The sequence below is a fragment of the Eutrigla gurnardus genome (assembly GCF_963514095.1).
Source record: "Eutrigla gurnardus genome assembly, chromosome: 12".
Classification (NCBI taxonomy): domain Eukaryota; kingdom Metazoa; phylum Chordata; class Actinopteri; order Perciformes; family Triglidae; genus Eutrigla; species Eutrigla gurnardus.
In genome coordinates, this window is record NC_139926.1 from 10,440,254 (window position 1) to 10,458,580 (window position 18,327).

The 18,327-nt window shown below is 41.8% G+C and overlaps 1 protein-coding gene across 2 annotated transcripts in view; it reads right to left on the reverse strand.

Moving 5' to 3' along the window:
• The window catches only part of asic4a (acid-sensing (proton-gated) ion channel family member 4a), a 75,356-nt gene extending 57,362 nt beyond the window's left edge, over positions 1 to 17,994 (reverse strand). The window contains exon 1 of one of the 2 annotated variants that reach the window (XM_084023533.1): positions 16,951 to 17,994. In XM_084023533.1, the coding sequence (XP_083879659.1) occupies positions 16,951 to 17,526 (576 nt within the window). In that variant the 5' untranslated portion in view covers positions 17,527 to 17,994. The remainder of the gene's footprint in view (positions 1 to 16,950) is intronic. The other variant, XM_084023532.1, reaches the window with a different exon arrangement.
• Positions 17,995 to 18,327: the final 333 nt, after the last annotated feature.

The following is an 18,327-nucleotide window of genomic DNA, read 5'->3' on the forward strand; positions in this document are numbered from 1 at the left end:
TTTATATCTACCTAAGGTGTGGGCCCTCTTCGTGGAGCCACCTTGTTTGTAGCTTTAAATAGGGAACATATGCATGTTCGCATTGGCAAGTATGGCAAGTGTTTTTCAGCTGCTATATGATCTGAGAATGTCAGAATAGATACCGCACATGTTATCAGAATACGCAAAGACCCTCTTCAACAGAAAAGGCTGGTTGTCTCACGGTCACCATATGTCACCAGATATCCATGCCTGGCAGTTGAACCTGCTGGTGGTGTGCTTTTTATTCAAGAAAGTTTGAGACATGCCATCACCTCCTCAGCCTCCTGGTTGGTGCTACAGCCACTGTAGTGGCCTGAACTTTGGACGAGTGACCACTGAGAACACCACAGCACAATGAGCTCTTATCACTGGAGAGATTTAGATCAAACTGGTGATGTTCATTCTTATTGACTCAATTTGTGGTCCTTACATTTACAGACCAGAAAAAAACTAAACAAAGCTATTGTAAGATAGGCGAGGTAAAGAAATGAAATGCTTGCTCAAATATTATATTTATGACCCAATCTGTCAAGGCCACCATGCAGGCATCTGTGTTAGTTTATGTTCCTGTCTAGCCTCACATGGCCTTGAATTATGCTGTTGAATGTGGAGGGACATGAGATAGAGTCAGAAGGCTGGATCTTTGGGCTGCCAGGGCTTTGAGCGTTTCTATTGCTTTGTTGTAGCTTCGTAACACCTAAGGAATCTAATGATCTTACCATGCTGGGCTACTATAACTTAATGGATGCAGTGGCTCTACAAGAAACCCGCCAGTGTTCCTATATGGGATGCTGTTAATATGAGTCATAGATGTGCAATATAAGATTTAAATTGATGTGCCTCAAACTCTGACGTTCGAGTGAGTCATGCTGTGAAGTAACTCAAAGTTCATTGAATATTATAATAGCTATGTGCCGTCAGTAAATTAAGGTTGCTTTATTAGACCCACATCCACATCCCGTTTTAAATGGATGCAGTGTATGCATCAGCTCATTTCTCTCATATTTTGGTCAAAAGTAAACGTTCAATGCAATCAACAATGTGAGTGATTCGTCACATTTTTCTTGATCCAAAGCACCATCATGTCTGTAAATCAGCCTATTTCCATTCTACACCAGCTCCCTCATCCTAGACTAATGGCAAACGATCCCTTGTGGTGCAGCATCTTTTTCCATTTCACTGCCAATTGTACAGGACATCTTTCACATTCTGTCTCTTCTTTGACATTGTCCCCTTTGGGTTGCCAAAGCAAGCAAGGAATACACAATACGTAGGTGGATCTTCATACTTGTATCTGACTGGAATACTGATTAATATGGTGTACATATCAAGTATGTTTCTCTAATTTCTTAATCTTAACACTAAACTGAAAAAAAATCCTAAATTACTGTGAAGTCATTACGTTAAATCAGGATTACAGGGTTGTGTATCATAGAGGAAATGCAGGTACCTGAATATGAAGTAAAATGCTATATTCAACGGATTGCAACCGGCGTTTTAAGTATCCTCATGCAATTGCTGGCATGCTACAAGCAACCGAATGCAAAAATAATCAAGCATCCACTCCCTCTCACTCTAATCTCCATGACTTTCTGCACTATGGCTGATAAAGTCCATTAGAGTGAAAATAATATATCGAGACTTGACACATTTGGCCTCTGAAGTTAAAGGCGCGGGTCCCCCCCCCCCCCCCCCCCAACACATCATCAGTGAGATGACGGCAAGAATAATGTGCAGCACAGCAGTGCAGAACACGACACAGTAAACAGGCTCAGTGTTTGATTCTGAACAAGAGATGTCTATGAGGGATATAGACCAGCACAGTCTCATGTGAACAACCCAAATATGTTATTTACACAGATATTCTGCAAAGACGATGGTGTGCACAGAAACATTTTGCTCTGTAATACGGGCAGCTGAAGATTTACATTAATTTACTATGAAGACTCAACTGAGAGGAGCCTAGATCCTGTAGAATTTAAAAGAAGCTTCCTCCCAGTAGACTGCGCTTTACATCAAGTAGAGCCCTGGTTAACATTCAGATCATGAGCCTCTTGGCTAGTTTTAAAAAAGAAATGTCAGGTCATTATAGATCGCAATTTTTGCTGGGGTAAAACGAATACATGAAACCTTTATTACCCACAAGGCAGAGCGGCAACAGAGGAAAGACACCTTCAGAATAATTCCTTTCTTCTCCTAGTTTACTGGTCAGATCACTCGCTTCCCCCCCAACCCCCAACCCCCTCCCCACCCCCCATCCACGGGCTGCTTTTACAAGTTCCTAGGGCAGTCATGTCAGGGTCACTGCCTAATCACATTAGGGCTTGATCAAAGTTGCAAGAGCAAGAGGGAGAGTAAGAGAACCTCATTTCTCACAGTGTGGGGATTAAACTTCCAGCAACATCTCAGCATCATCGGCACAGCGCCACGTCCCACAGGCCCCACAAAAGGCTTCAGCTGAGTGGTGGGCAGTGTACATGCTGCTGAACCTCTTGTAATCTGGAAGATAGAATACACAGGGCAAATCCAGCCTCCATGTGCTGGGCCAAGATAGATGATCGGCCAGATAAAATATAAAGAAATACAGGAGTAAATCACTGCTACGGATGTCTCTGAGATTGACATGATTGACTGACATTTCAAGCATGCAGATACTGTTCATTGTTCATTTTTGTGAAATATTCCATGTAATTGGTTTCCACCAATAGGGCTTATCAATAAAATGTAAATTATTTATTTATAGCTGCCCTGATTAATGACAAAACATCACACATCGAGTGTCCTCGAACAAACAAGCACATTCAAATACATGAAGACTTCTGTTTTTACTGTTTGGTGGCTCTCAGCAACTGCAGCTTTTTGATTTGACAATTCTTTCCCTCTGTGCCTGTGAATCTGAAAATAAATGACATGGATATACGTGTCTCTGAGGATATACGTGTCTCCCACCACTTTCCCATTACATGACCATGTCCTTTTCCTTTTAAATCATGACAATAACGTGTCAGTCTGCTAAATTAATCTTTACTCATGCTAGCAGCGTAAACAAACAAAGAACTCCATCATCATCTCCACATCTCTGGTGATAGAAATATCACCTCATAAAGTTGTATAATCAGAATTAGGAGGCTGGCAACTTCCTAGATGTCTATTTGAGATGGCAGTCACATCCACTTTTGCTCACAGTGCCCCATACTAGTGTTTTCTGATCTGGTGCCCCTTTCCTCACTGGCTGCCAAAACAGTGTTGATATTACAACTGAGTTTTTATTTATTTATTATTCATACGACCCTTTTCTGACCTGCCACCACTACGGTTTGGTTAGGATACAATCTTGTCAAGGAACATGCATGCTTCCAAAATCCTCATCTAAGAGGTTTGTGAGGCTATAACACTATTTCATTACTTCCTCCTCAGTCATAATAGACAAGAAACATACAGTAGGCCATTTTAGGCATGTTAACCAAGGACCTGATGTTTTACTGGTGAAGACTCCAAGGTAAGAGCATGAGGGCTCATCAACAAAAAAGTCAGTTACATTTTGATTGTGGAAAAAGGTTTGGAATATTACAGATGACACCTTGTTTCTGTCCTCCGTTTCTAACTGTCCGTCATTACCTCTGACATGTGACGTTTCTTTGTGAGCTCCGTCGTGACAACCTTGAATATGAATAAAGCAGTGAAGTACAGCACAACCTTCTGTGAGTCACCAAAATAATGTTTTGATTTCCCCCTGCAGGCACATGAGGTGCCGATGATGCGGGGCGACATGTCACCAAAATTGTCCGATGAATGAGTTACCTGCCAGCCCATGTGACTTCATGTACCTTAATTGGTGTCTAATAAGTCAGTGTAACCCTGAAAATGCACAAGAACATGAGGTAATTTGGAACCAAACAGGTGTAATGCAAGTCACAGACGGAGTCTCATAGGCGATGTGACATCAAACTGTCTACGACTCCGGTCTAAATCTATTTTCCTGTTAATATCACAGTTTCACACAGTTATCTATTAAATAGGTAACTGTGTGAGAGGGTTTCAGCCAGGAATAACTGTGCTCTTTATTTCTTTCATCTCTATCACAACAGGGTAAAATGAAAATGTTTAAATATGTTTTACATCTTACATTATTCCGATCAGTTCAATATAAAAAGCATGAATCGTTTATAAGTGATATATTATATTGCAGGGGGTACACAACGTTAGGCATCCAGTAGCTTAACCAATTCACTTGATTCAGGGATGAAAAAAAAAGTGTTGCTATATGCATGGTGCCTTTATGGATGGAATAGAATTACAGATCAGTTGGAGATTTTCGTTGGAGATTTTCATTTTTATGTGGCTGACTAACAATAAAATAAAATATGATTATGTTCATGTAAATACAATGCCACATATGGTTTTAATAACACAGTGTAGTCCATTGCTGCGACAGTTATCTGTTTTGTGGTTTGCTTCTATGCCCTTTTGTATCAGCTTTAGAAACCTTTCATGGACTGTTCATTATGTGACTGATTAAAATAACCAACCTTTCCAACCCATCAGCAGAAAGAGAGGCTCACTCTCGCAATAAAGTCAACTAGTGAAACATTTCAGCAAATCCAACCATCTGAGAGCCAACTGTTCGCCCAACGACTGCTGTCTGGATGGCTAATTAAATCAGTGTAAGCTCGAGCTTAACTCTATTCCACTGTGATTACACTGAATATCAGGTCTAAAACAATATAAAGAGTAAAATAAGTGACGGGCAAGTGAGTATTAAAGCTAATCCACATGCAGTAGGTGTAGTGTGACATTTTTATATGGGAAAGAAAATACATTAAAATATCCCAGCTGATAAGGTGCTGTATTCTTGGCAGGTAATTTTTTAGTTTACAGCCCTTGGCAGTGAGCTAAAAAGTTCATTTCAGACGCTGCCTACTTGTCACAACGACAAGGCAGAGCAAGACAGTCTTACTTTCATAGTACGATTTCTTACTCTGCTCGTAGTGACGTGAAGATTTTTACGATAGTGTTGCACACTAACGAGGAACAGTCCCCAGAGTTGGAAAGAGATTATGGTACTATCAACAGCCAGAAGTAAACATGCCACTGCCATTTCAATCAACACCCAGACTTCAGTCTCCATTTAGAGCATAGATATATGCTCAGGAAGTCATTTCACCCGAGAAATGGAAATATATGTTCAGTCTGTATGGCAATAAAAACTCTCTAGTTCAACCTGGCAAACTGCACACCTGGGAAAGCCATTAAAATACCATCATTAACCTTCTTTTTAAACTTTCATGTAAGACTGTACTATGCAGTGCTCCAAAGTGCTGTTCGTACAGAAATATTGAGGTGGTTGTGTAGGATAGTCCACGCTGTCCCGGCATATCATATTTCAGTTATAGTACATCTCCTAGAGATATCTGGGAAATCAGAGTTGATATCAAGTTTTCAATTTGTTTCGTGGACTTGCAGGACAGACAAACTGACGATGCAAGTTTTATCTTAATAAAAGGATGCTCCAAAAGAGACCACATGCTTACTGCAGGCTGACAATCTGAATCTTTAGGGTTTGAATTGGTGTCCTCAGGCAGATTATTACCACTGTCTTTGGGGCTCTTGTCTTTTGTAGTTTACTGCTCTGCTGAATGTGTTTACTTATCCGTGGGGAGCACAATCAAGGGGAAATTGCATGTTCATGCCACAGATAACACAGACTGGCCACCAGCAGGAGACACTTTTGCTGAGGCCAATTTATCTCGGAAGCAAACTGTCACTGAGTCTTTCAGTGTAAGTATTCTCTAGATTACACTGTCTTCCTGGGTGTACGGATTTCAGCAATAATCTTACACTTTAAAAAAAATATCACCGGGTGAATTTTGCCCCTGTAAGCTTGCTTGTACCTTCAACGAACATCTCTGCCTCAGTATTCTGTGATGATGCAGCTGGTGTAACAGAGCAGGCGATCATGCCTCATAACAAGCTCACAGTAGCCACACAAAAAAAAAAAAAAAAGATCTTTGCCAATAAAAATAAGGCTGCACTCTCTACATTTTTAAAATGAACTCTCCAGGGAAGGCAAAAACCTGAATCTCTTCCACAAGCAGGGAAAGGACCTCAAACAGTCCCTCTTTTGCTCCACTTTTCAGTCTTTTGTCCACAAAACCACCAGCACAAGTACTGTCTAATGAGATGCTAATCCTGGCATCTTACGCTGGTGTTTGGAGGGGTGAGGGTTTTATTTATTCAGTGGCATCTACTCTGTATACAGACGATGTCTGGTGAGATCAGACCATCGTCCTGCATAACCTGCATCAGAAAGAGGCACGGTTAAAGGTGACCTCTTCCGAGTATCATCATTAGCGCTATGACGATCAGTCATAGAGCTATTCATTTCCACCTGATAGCCCAATTTTAAAGGTGGTGAATTCAATTATTCAGAGGGGTATGAAAGTGTTTGTTGTGTTCATATTAAAAATATATATGTTTGCTGAGTACATTTAAGGTTGAAACTTCGCACCTATTATGCTGGAATAGTACTTGTATAGCAGCTCCTGACTTCTTTGCAAGCTGAGTCATTCAGCAAGGAAATGATGCAAATAATGTCTTGAGCTGCATACAGCAGGTGGAAACGGGGGGGGGGGAGTAATTTTGCTCTCAAGCCAGCTGGTCCTAAAGCAGGGCTGCAGCCAATCTCACTGACCACTCTGTTTCCCACTGAGCCGTTTCAGCCGAAGGAACTGTGCCAAGAGGTGTGGCACCTCTCTTCAAATCACCGTTCTCTGGGCTTTACAAGGCTCTCTCTGGTTGTAATCGGAACATAATCATGCCCACTACATCTATCGATTTGTTCACAATACACTTCCACTGGAGCAGCCAAACGCTATCCTTAGGCAAAGCTCGTGCCAAGATAGATATGATGACATCAATTAGATCCAACTGATATTTAAACACACAATGGATTGAAGTGGCGTGGGTCTCGGAGAGTCTCAGACTTGGCCAACGTTGAAGCTTGGTAATTTATCCAGTTGTCGCGTTGTCCCAGACGTCCCTCAATGTCATGCTAATTAATTATTTATCATTACCTAAACGCACTAATTAGTTGTCAGTTTAAGGGCATGCTTTTACGGAAGACATATTAAATCTGTCTCTGGGGATAAGTTTCATCATAGTTTACACGCCAATTATTTAATAATATCCTGCTAATTCTTTTTGGAGTGGAAATAGTGAAGGTCAGAGAGGATGAAAAAGTCACAGTGATTTGTGAGTGAAGCCCACTGACATTTATCCCTTTCTGTGGACTTTCAAGATCTGTTTAGAAAGATGCCGTTGCCCCCTTTCCTTATTCTCAAAGTGAATGTCAAGGACAGGCGTAAACAGCAATGCCATACCTCATTACTGGTCATATTTATTCTAAGGAGATGCCCTTATCACAGTGATTTATAATTAAATGGATGAGACCGCAATTTTGAAAAGATCTGTCATTTTCTCACTCCAGGGGTCCCTGTGGTGGTGGTGGTGATGGGGGGGTTTAACGGATGAGCTATTTGTCTTTTCCAGCCATGATGCATGTTATATGCTTTTCATCTAATTATAAGATCAGACAATCACATTTTGAGTGGATCTAATTATAGCCTCCCATGAGTTGGCATTAAACTACAGAAGCATGCTGATAGCTGGTATTCAAATAATTGGCACGCTTAGAAAGGGTCCGTGGCATTTTACAGATGTTCCTGCGCGCTGTGTAAAATGTGTCAGTACACCCATTAACTCATTTTGAGATGACACTGAAAGTGCAAGACAGTGTATCTGGGAGCTCAAACCTCCTTACTTCAATACTCTGTCTGGTGTTAAGGGCATCTCAAATGCCACATCGTCAGGATCTTAAAAGGAAGTTAAAAAAAGAGATTCATGCTTAATCATTAATCAAATGTCTTTTCATAACATCGACTGTTAGCTTTACTACACACGTCAATATGAGATCAGATCTCTCAGCACACACACACACTGGCTTTGGCTACTGCTGTATAGCAGTGAAATTTAAGTGAATTTTGAGATTTACCCATGTACAGTTTAACCACATTACAATCAGCAAATTCTGCTACATTGATGGATCAAAATGTAGTGTGGGTTAGAATATCACCTGGAAATGAAGCATGCTGTGATCAACATCCCAGTTCTGAGAGATGGTTGAAAAGGTCAGTGATGTTCTATTATGTCCATAATACTTTGCCCCTATGTGTCCCATAAATATAAGCATTTTATGTGGTCTAAGTAAAATCTAGGACAGTAGGCTATTAATGGCCGAGGGACTCCTCTCCTGGGGCAACAGTGTTAATCGGAGCAATAGGTCTCCTTCCTGCTGGATCAATGTCAGCACAAATTTCAGATTGCTTTCCTGATGTGCGCCAAGTTATCTGTGATTCAACTTTAATAGGTTATTGAACGGAGCCAGCATTTAGGGAGCAGGGCCGTATTTCACGTTATTGACAATCAAATGCACACAACTTTCTCATTAGCATGCATTAGGATAACATGGAATTAATCATGACAACACCATTGGGGAACATGACTGGAGTTACACGCTTGTTTAAACAAACACGCTTAATGTGGGTCGGTTTCTTGTGAGGAGGGGACATGGGCAAAGAAGGTAAATACTGCCTGACAGACATTACCCTGGACAAAAAGCTACCGTGTTTACTGAAGGAGAAGCAGAAATGAAGAAAAAAAAAAAGGGCTGAGCATGAATAACAGTGCACTTCTTTCTAAAAATAAATCAAACATTGAATAATGCATGTCAAATGATAAAGCGATCCACAATATCATCTTTAATGTTGCAAGACCTCAGTGCATCATGGCTTCGCTCACTGTCATTTTGGATAAAATCATGATTTCCAGCGTGAATGCCACATAGTTCACATTTACTTGAATAACAATTTGTTAATTACATGGTATTTAGCTTTTACATCAGTCACCCATGTTCATATCCTTCATATAACAATTTCATATTCTTTACAGTATCAGCTACGCAAATGCTACGTCCAAATGATATAAGGACTCATGATGGACGTGATTCTCCTGCTTTAAGTGAGGTCATTACACTGTAATGCATTTGCTCTCACCAAAATGCAGTGCTTGGATGACAAAATGAGTGGTGGCAATTCAAACTGGCTGTGCTAAATCAGATGACATTTCACTGAGCCTGAAGGTCAAGTGGTTTTGTCAACATGGACAGAGCCTGGCAACGATGCTGCCGACATCAGGTGAAAGATTTACAGTCCGTGAGTAACACAAACAAGAAGTGGACATAATGTGTCTGAGAGGAAGGTTTGTAAAAAGGTTTGTGTTTTTAAAAATGTAGATTTACACGGTTACATTGAAGGGTTGCATGTAGTGACACAATATCCATACGTCTAGGAATCTCAATATACTGTATTTCAGGCTTGTGTCAATTTATTAAGTGTGAAACAATAAAGAAATAAGAGTCATTATTGGAAAGACAACAATCACTCTTTTTTATTTAATTGAAAACGTAATTGAAAGCGTCTAAGATAGACATTTTAGTCAATAACTGATGCCAGAGAATGTAATTTAGCTGTTGCTAATTCAGATTAATTCTGTGATTGAGCGGAACAACAAGTAAGCTAGCAGCCAGATCAAGCATCTAAGAGACAGAGTTGTCAGATTATTTTAAATGTATCACCCTACAGGGTTTTACAAGGTTTTTAATCAAAGCATCCAGAATTATTTTAATACCTTTTACCTTTTGTTGGTTGTTGTGACTGGCTCTGTTTTAGCTTAGCTTTTCAAAACAGTAGAAAGACATTACCAGGTTTACTCCACAGCAAATGGCCTCAATGATGACCAGTGGGAGCTACTGGCATTATGAGGGCAATAACTTGAATTATTCAGCATTTTCTATCATAGCATATTGTTCCATACGCTTGGTGCGCATTATTAAGTAATATAATGTCAAAGATTTTCAGTCGCTATGAACATTACAATGGAGGAAAAAAAGGGTTTGTTGCATTTGCTGCTGACCCAACCTCGAAGCCATTTGACAAATCCTCGCATGCGTCTCCCACGAGGAAGCTACAAGGTATGCCACGAAGGCCCGTACACGTGGTTCACACCACAAAGTCATATAGATTCAGACAAAATATCACACCTGTCATGACACCTTAGCGTTTACGTACAACAGTTCAAAACCTGTTTGCATAAATGTAGCCAACAGTAATTTAGCCAGAGAGGAAAAACGAAAAGGGATGTTAAAAATCATGTTCGTTATGTGCAGTGTGTGTGTGGGGCAAAGGCAAGTGTGTGACACAAGACATAATACAGTATAAGGGCCAAGTGTCCAGCCAAGCGGACAGACGAGGCCTTCATGTTGGGGCTATGCCAGGGATAAATATTCACTATGACATTTGTGCTGTGCACTATTTCCACCGACTGACATTTGTATCCAAGTCACACTGGCCATGATTTCTACAATGGAAATCTATTTAAAATATCAAATATTAAAAAATTCAGCGGGGACAACAGACAGATTTTGAGAATGTTCATAAAAAAGATGGCAGTTGCATTAAAAACATTGGTTCAAGCTTAGCTAAGTATATCTTTTGAAAGTTTCATAATCTAGTAGACATCCCTGATTTAAAGTCACCACAGCAGCTCGTCGCTTGTATTCTGCAGACTGTTTGGACCACAGCAGCTCTATCGAGGCATGACGTTGCACTGCTGGCTAACCGCTCGTCTCTCCTTCATGCTAGCTTGGGTATTCTTAGTTATCGTTTCGGCATTCATCCCATTAAAATTGCGTTTTTGAGGCGTGTTTTGAGATTTTTCTGGTTTTCCCTTCTAGTTCAAATTCACAAACAGCTGCCAAGAGACACTTAAACGTAATACTTTCTGGTATGAACTCAAAATGATCCCATTCTCTGCTCTCTCATTTGCAACCTCTAAATCGGTGGCTCAAATCCATGATCTTGTACTTGCACTTCTTCTGCGAAAGATGTGATGCATTCACATGTCTTCTGTGCAGTTCAAAGGCATTTAAATAAACAATGAAATGTAATCTAAAAATGAAACTTTAGTTTTCATAAAGGAAAATAACACAATTGTACTGAACTGAATTACATTGTGAGGTGTCTCTATTTTTTTGTCCACCTCCTGCATGTGCTATCTCTCCCAAAGCAATTAAACCGTACGAGCAAGGGGAATGAAGAAGCACGAACCCATTATGTGGCGGTGGCCTAAAAGCAAGCTTGGTTAATTTTTCAGAGGAATTCCGCTAATGTATTCAGAGACTGGGAAACATGACAAAATAAAAAGCTCACATTGGCAGCTAAAAAGAAAAGTGTGCATCGCAAGAGGGCTCGGCCGAAAGCTTTCATAGTCGTGGTTATCTCGTATGCTGAATGTTGTTCATCATCAATGTAAATTAAAAAAAAGCCTTACAATGACAGATGTGCAAGTGTGCTACAATTCTTCATTAATCAAATGGAGTTCAAGTCAACTATGTTGGAGGATGGATAATCCATCCTCGCTACTAAAATAGTGTATTAGTTTAATTCAAACAGTAATCAGCGTATTTTCCTAAATACATTGATAATGTTAATGAGTTCTGTTTCGAATGATCCTCGGGAATGATACTGTGTGCTTTGAGGTAGGTTGAGATGGATTTGTCCGATATCGACACAGAGGCAAATGAACCCTTTCAAATGGGTAACACAGACCCAACTTGATTATTCCACAATGTATTAGCCCGGTTAATGCAGAGAACGTCTGAATGAGGAAATCGCTTACGTACATGTCGTTACCCACACGACCCTGCAATATGCTTTTTATTTGCAGGAACTAATTCAAATGCAGTAATCTTTGAGTTTGTTCAGTTTCTGAGCAATCAGGCCCAAGGGTGCAATCTCCATCAAAATTCCCTCTCGCTCTTTATTAGGTGGATCCTAATTCAGACGGTGCTGTTTTTGGGAACTTAAATAGCAATCAACTACGTATGAAAAACTTCCATTTTTACTTTTGGATGTGACTTTAAACTTGATTTCCTTCCCGTCACCACAGAGTCCAACGCTGTGAGTCATCTCGTGTTGCTCGATAATTTCAGCGCCCTTTAGGAAAAAGGTAGGCAGTGCATATTGATTGATTTCAGGGCTGGATATACCCTAAAACAAACAGATATCTTGTACTCTGGCAGTATTAACAAATACTGTTGAGACTGGGCCCAAAACACAGACACAAGATAATTAGTCACACCAGGCTTGGAGTAGGAAGGGCAGGGAAGCAATCTGACTGAAGGATGTATTGATCCTGCAGAGAGGGAGGGGCACCAGTCACGAGTCATGATCAATCTTGTGGGCCAACTCTCTCAATCTGTGATGAAACCCGTGTGTGTTTGTATGGGGGAGCATCCTATCTACACGACACACACTCGAAATACATGTTTCCTTGTGCGTGTGTGTGTGTGTGCGTATGTATTTGTGTACGTGCAGACACATTAACACTTGTCAGAAAGAGACAAATGCCTGTGTGAGTAAAAGACTCCCAGGGGTTAGAGGAGGGGGGTTTAGCAGTACCACAACATCCGAAGCCTTTATCATTGAGTTAAAAGCCATCCCTGAGCCGGAGATTCTCCCCATCAAACAGTGTGCACAGTGAGAGGTTTTAAAACCGGCTTAGGGAGTGATAGAAAACGTAAATCTTCCCAAATATAAACTGTTTGCATATTGGTGTTATTCAGTGGCTGGTCACAGGTGGGATTCATCTGATTAGACAGTGGTGATGCATATCAGGAGGTGCAGCCGACCAATTGCACCGTAATTCATCTTCCTCTGATAGGAGGAGGAGGTGGAGAAGGAGGAATGGAGTGGGTTGTTAAAGCAGCAGTCCTCCCTTTGGCCTCCAAAGATATGGGATCAATGATCAGTTATTTCTTTTTGCATTTTGTAAGAAGGGTGAAATAACAAGAGAAAGAAAAGACAGCACGTGTATTTGTATGTTTCTGGGTGGTCGGGGGTGTAATAACGCTCAGTGCTGGCCTCCAGGTTTGGGTGTGTGGATCAGATATGAGACAGCATGCTAAGCTGCAGGGACACCCACAGCAGTGGAACTGTAGACGGCTAATTGACAGGCTGCTGGAGACGAAGTCGGTCCAGATAGCCAGTCACTTTCACGCTCCCACACTCCTCGCTCTCCACCGGGGGGGAAGGCGGGCCGCTCGGCGAGACGTGCATGTGTGAGTGTGTGTCTGTGGGTGGGGATGCTGTCAAGGGCTGCGTGCAGACCCACAAGGGAGGTGGATGTCACTCTCACAGTCATCTGCACATGTAGACAGCACATTTGACACACACACACACACACACACACACACACACACACACACACACGCACTCACACGTGTATATATATATATATATATATATATATATATATATATATATATATATAAACATTAAAAACTGAGAATGAAAGCTTGTGTATGTGAGTTTTTGCAGAAGTCATAAGCATGAGGATCAGGGGATGTATTTCTCACGGTGACAGTAACGATCCCACTCTTATCTCATATCTTTCTACCGATGCTCAGAAACCAAACACAGAGTAACAGACTGACAAGATCAAGTAAAAAAAAAGAAAAAAAAAGAAAAAGAAAAGAAAGGTTCTCTGTACAATGACACCTTGGTGTTATACGTTACATTGCTGGTAGAAACCCCAGAGGTAAAATTCACACACAGTCAAATATTCAAATATTGCCGTACTCTATGTGAATTCTCCGCTTGGTTTAAGCGCATGCTTTACCCACAGCTCTTTATCATCAATTTCCGTTTCACATTAAGGCTGCTGTGGCTATTATTAGGCTGTTGTAGTGTATGCCCTTTGCTCACAAAGTCTTTTTTTCTAATTCACCACACGAGAGTCGTTCACTGTGATCAACTCACAGGAATGCATCCTTTGTGTAATTTGTTGACAGTATTGATTAACATTAATGGGGTTTAAGATTTCATCCCGGTATGAAGGACAGGAAGCGCAAGGGTGCGAACGTCAAACTATTAAACTTTCAATTATCTATAAAACACACAATGGGGGCTTCAGTCAGCGCAATGACAGGTGTGCAGACTGGAGAGCTCTCCAGTGCCGTCCCCGTTAACCCAGGTTTTTATAGCTCACCCGCATGGCACCCTATAGCTGTTTAGTTATCTCCATGAATATATGCAGAAGGGATCCGTCCTTGCTGAGAGCAAAATCTGATAATGCAGCAGCAAACACAGCTGAGAGTAAGAGCAAACCAATTCAGAGCTCTGTTTAAAAAAAGCCAAAGGGCTTCTGCTCATCTCCGCGACAGCACAACACAATAGATGAACAATTATTCAGAGTTAGACTGGAAGAAAAATAATCTATTTATTCATGGCTTGTTGAATTAGCTTTATCTTCTGTGATTAATCCAAGTCAGTAATGTAATCTTTAATTATAAAGAATGGCCTTATTACCTTCGTCAAATAATCACGCCATCCACAATACTGGAAAGTGGAAAACAAATTTCTCCGCTACGTGATTATGTATTTTCCTGTCACAAATTAGAGCAGCCAGACAATTTTGTTTGGGGCCTGAGACTTGTATTTATTTAAATCCTCTAAACTGCTAATGCTAATGCATAAAATGCTCACCAGAGGTCTATAGCTTTACAGAAGAAGCTAAAATTTCAGAAATTATTTCAGTTCTATTTCATCATGCAACTTTCCCAGAAACCCGAAATCCTTTTAGCTACTATCAAAATGAAACATCTGGAGCTCTCAAAATGACCAATCGAAGGAAAACACATTACAAGAAGCCGATCCTGAAGGAGGGCCCCATGAGAGGACAAATAATGGTGCCGATGTGCACATTTGACATTTGCGTGTGTGTGTGTGGCGTTTACATGCTTACATGTGATTAATAGCACGCCACCTGAAATATTGGCTTCCTTTTTGTAACAAATGATGTCCAATTTGTAGTTACAAAACACACACTCATAAAAACACCAGCAGAGGAATGAATGTGTGCGACTGAGTTTGTACTGCATTTACATGCTGCTCTGCTTCCTTGTCCCACAGCTCCCAGTCCTTCCTCCCCATGAACTCCCAGTTTTGTTCCCCACCAGGACTCAGGAGTAAATGATTTGTCATGCGTGGAGGCAGCAAGTAGCCTGTAACAAATCTAACTGACAGCCCACGGAAATGCAGATCGCATAGCCGACAGAGAGGAAGCAGCAGCTTCGAGGACTTTCGACGGGATTTTAATCTGTGCTGAAGTCACCCGATGTCCAAAGAGAGCTACAGGACACTTCATAGACTGACGCAGGACAGACATTTCCAAGATGTCAGAATTATCCGCTAATTAACGTCCTCACAAAAGGACTGAGCGTCAACGTGTCAGAGGACATCGCCGTCAAATGTACTAGAAGCACATCATAAACTTTTAGTCATGTTGTTGCTTCAGACTGAATTTCGTCAAACTTCTCAGCTCCCCCAACAGCATGACATTTTCTTTTGCCTGATAGCACGAGGGAGAACATTTCTTGGATGCGGATCCATTCTCATGACATGCGATTTTACGTCTCCATGTGAGGGGTTGCCTTAAAGACAACAAAGACGAAATAAAACCTCAATAAGCTGTTGTAGAAACCAAATGAGAAACGTCATTATTTCGTTGGTGTAATTTGGCACATCAGAGGCAATGTAGTGCCATCCCTGTGATAAGAGAGAATCTTTAGGTCTCAGGAAGGTGAGCATATCAATGTTCAACATACCCTATTAAGACTTGACACCTGCACTTTATCATCACTAAAGCAATTGCATATTCCTATTCCTGCAGGAGAGATGGGGAAATCCATCTCCTGCAAGGACAGTGCCTTTAATAAATAGTGCACAGAACACAAAGGCACAAACTCTCCCTCTTTCACCTGATCCCCCTCTTTCTCCTCCCTCCCTCCCCCTGCTCTCTCTCTCTCACAAACACACACACACACACACACACACACACACGCACGCACACACGCACGCGGACACGCACTCCCTCTCTCATGAAAATTGTTTCATTCCTTTTAGTCAATCTGGCTAATGCAAAAATCATGTATGTCTGTCTTTAAATATTTAATATTAACAGCAGCAAGATTGAAATGCAACGTTGAAGAAGCATGACTCCTTCCCTCCCGAAAGGTACAAGAGCTCAGAGAGAGCTCAGGGAGGGGGGGGGGGGTCGGTAGAGAGAGAAAGAGAGAGAGAGAGAGAGAGAGAGAGAGAGAGCGAGAGAGAGGCAGCTGCTCTGCAATGTCAGAGAGAGAGAGGGAGCGACAGGGAGAGATGGAAAAGAGAACAGAAGAGAGCCGGCTATTTTCGATGACAATTTTGTTGCCATGCAATCTCAGCTACTGGAGTTGGAAGCGGCATGAAAGCGCAGTTTGCCTTGGAAAAGTATACAACCACATACGACAGCTCTCTGTTTCTCTTCTTCGGGAGCAGCCTTTGTTCTTCTGACATAATGGATTCTGGTACAGGCTGAAACACACGGCTGGAGAGAAGCACTGTTGCTGCTTAGAACTTAGTGAGAAGAAATGCAGCTCAGTGACTGAGCCACAGTCATGAATCTTGCATACAGAAATGTATCGTGGGAACCACATGGCCCCTGGAGATGAGTACCCGCACAAAGAGAATTTCAATTCCTCTCGCCTTAAGTATAAATTTTGCTTTTATTCTTATTGATAGCTTTGTGTGAACAAGACTAGTGTCTAAAAGTTACGTTTGCATGATTCCTCAGAGTGTTAGAAATGTGAAAATGTTACTCAAACTGAACTTGTTTCATACAAAAAGTTTGAATGAAGCCAATAAATCACAATGAAGCAATGTGTTATGATAAGAGTCTGGCAAAGTGAGAACTTTGAGAAACTTTTTCACTCACCACGGAGAAGTCATCAACTGAACAGTTCTGTCCACTGAAATTGCAGCTCATGAGCATCTCTTCTAACTGATGTCCTGTCCTGTTGAAGATGTCCTGCATGTCAGGGGCAGGATACATTAAATCAGTAGGTTTGTGCCCATCCTTGTTTTTGGGGGGCAGACCCGTCAAGTTAGCCAGGTGGTAGATGTCGGCATCAGTGAGAGCGGAGAATCGAAAGCGGTTGATGTTGCAGATTGTCACAGCGGGGAAAACCATCTCTGGGGTCGCCTCTTCATTCAGAGCCGTGACATGAGGGTGCTCCAGGTAAGAGATGGCACACTTAGCCGCTTGGTAGAGAAACAGCGCCAGTGAAGTCAGAAAGGCAAGAGCCCATAGAGTCTGCCGGATGCCCAGGCGACCAGAGACAAAGATGTGGTTAATCCCATGAAGAGAGCAGGAGTTAGCAAACCCGGCCAAGTCCTTAGCCGGAGGTGTGCAGCTCTCCTCGATCAGGCTCTCCCTGTCCCCATCCTGCTTGTTTTTCTGCTTCTCATCCTCCTCTGCAAATTTGATTTTGCAAACAAATTCGATAGGCATGGGGGCAGCCAGGTCTGCGTTTTGGTTTTGTTTTTGAATGCAGCTATCAGCCCTGGATCACTTCCCTCCTACTTCCTTGGCTTTTGTCCTCTGAGCAGGAAACAACTCCAGAAAGAAGAGAAAAAAGACAGGAGAGTTTGCTGCTGCTGCTGCTGCTGCTGCCGTTGCTGCCTCTGCTGTGACTGATAGTGCTGCTGCTGCTTCTGCCGCCACGGCTCCTAGTGAGTAGAGCGCTGCTGCTGCTGTGCTGCTACTGCTCTGAACGCTTGTCTCACTACTTGATCAGCTCACACAGTCTCGCTTATCAGCAGTAATACAGCTGTCAAATAAAAAAAAAAAACACCCTTGCACGCTGCCTCAGACTCACTGATGAAAATGCAGCATTTTCAGCCTGACTAAAATAGGCACAGGGTACTTAATAATTCATGAGAAGGTAACATTGTGATTATTTCCTCCTCACTGGCGCGAGTCGCATCTTCCCCCGGTCATCCCAGCGCTTCCAGCAGACACCCCCCCCTCCCTTAATCCACTTGTTTGGATGGCGCTTCCTTGGCTTCACCTGAAGAAAGTTGTTGTCAAAGGGTAGTTCTGCCAAACATCCGGCGTTTGATGTGCATCGCAGAAGGTCAGCGCTTTTTAATACCACCCCCAATAAGGTCTCTAGAGAATGCCTAATTGAAACAATAATGAGGAGTGTGAGAAGCCGAATTGAAGACAAGCAACTCCCGGCAATCAATTTTGTCTTTGCAACAAAAAAGTGAAAGACTATTGATTTTCAACAAATGTGTCCGTCAGAGGAAG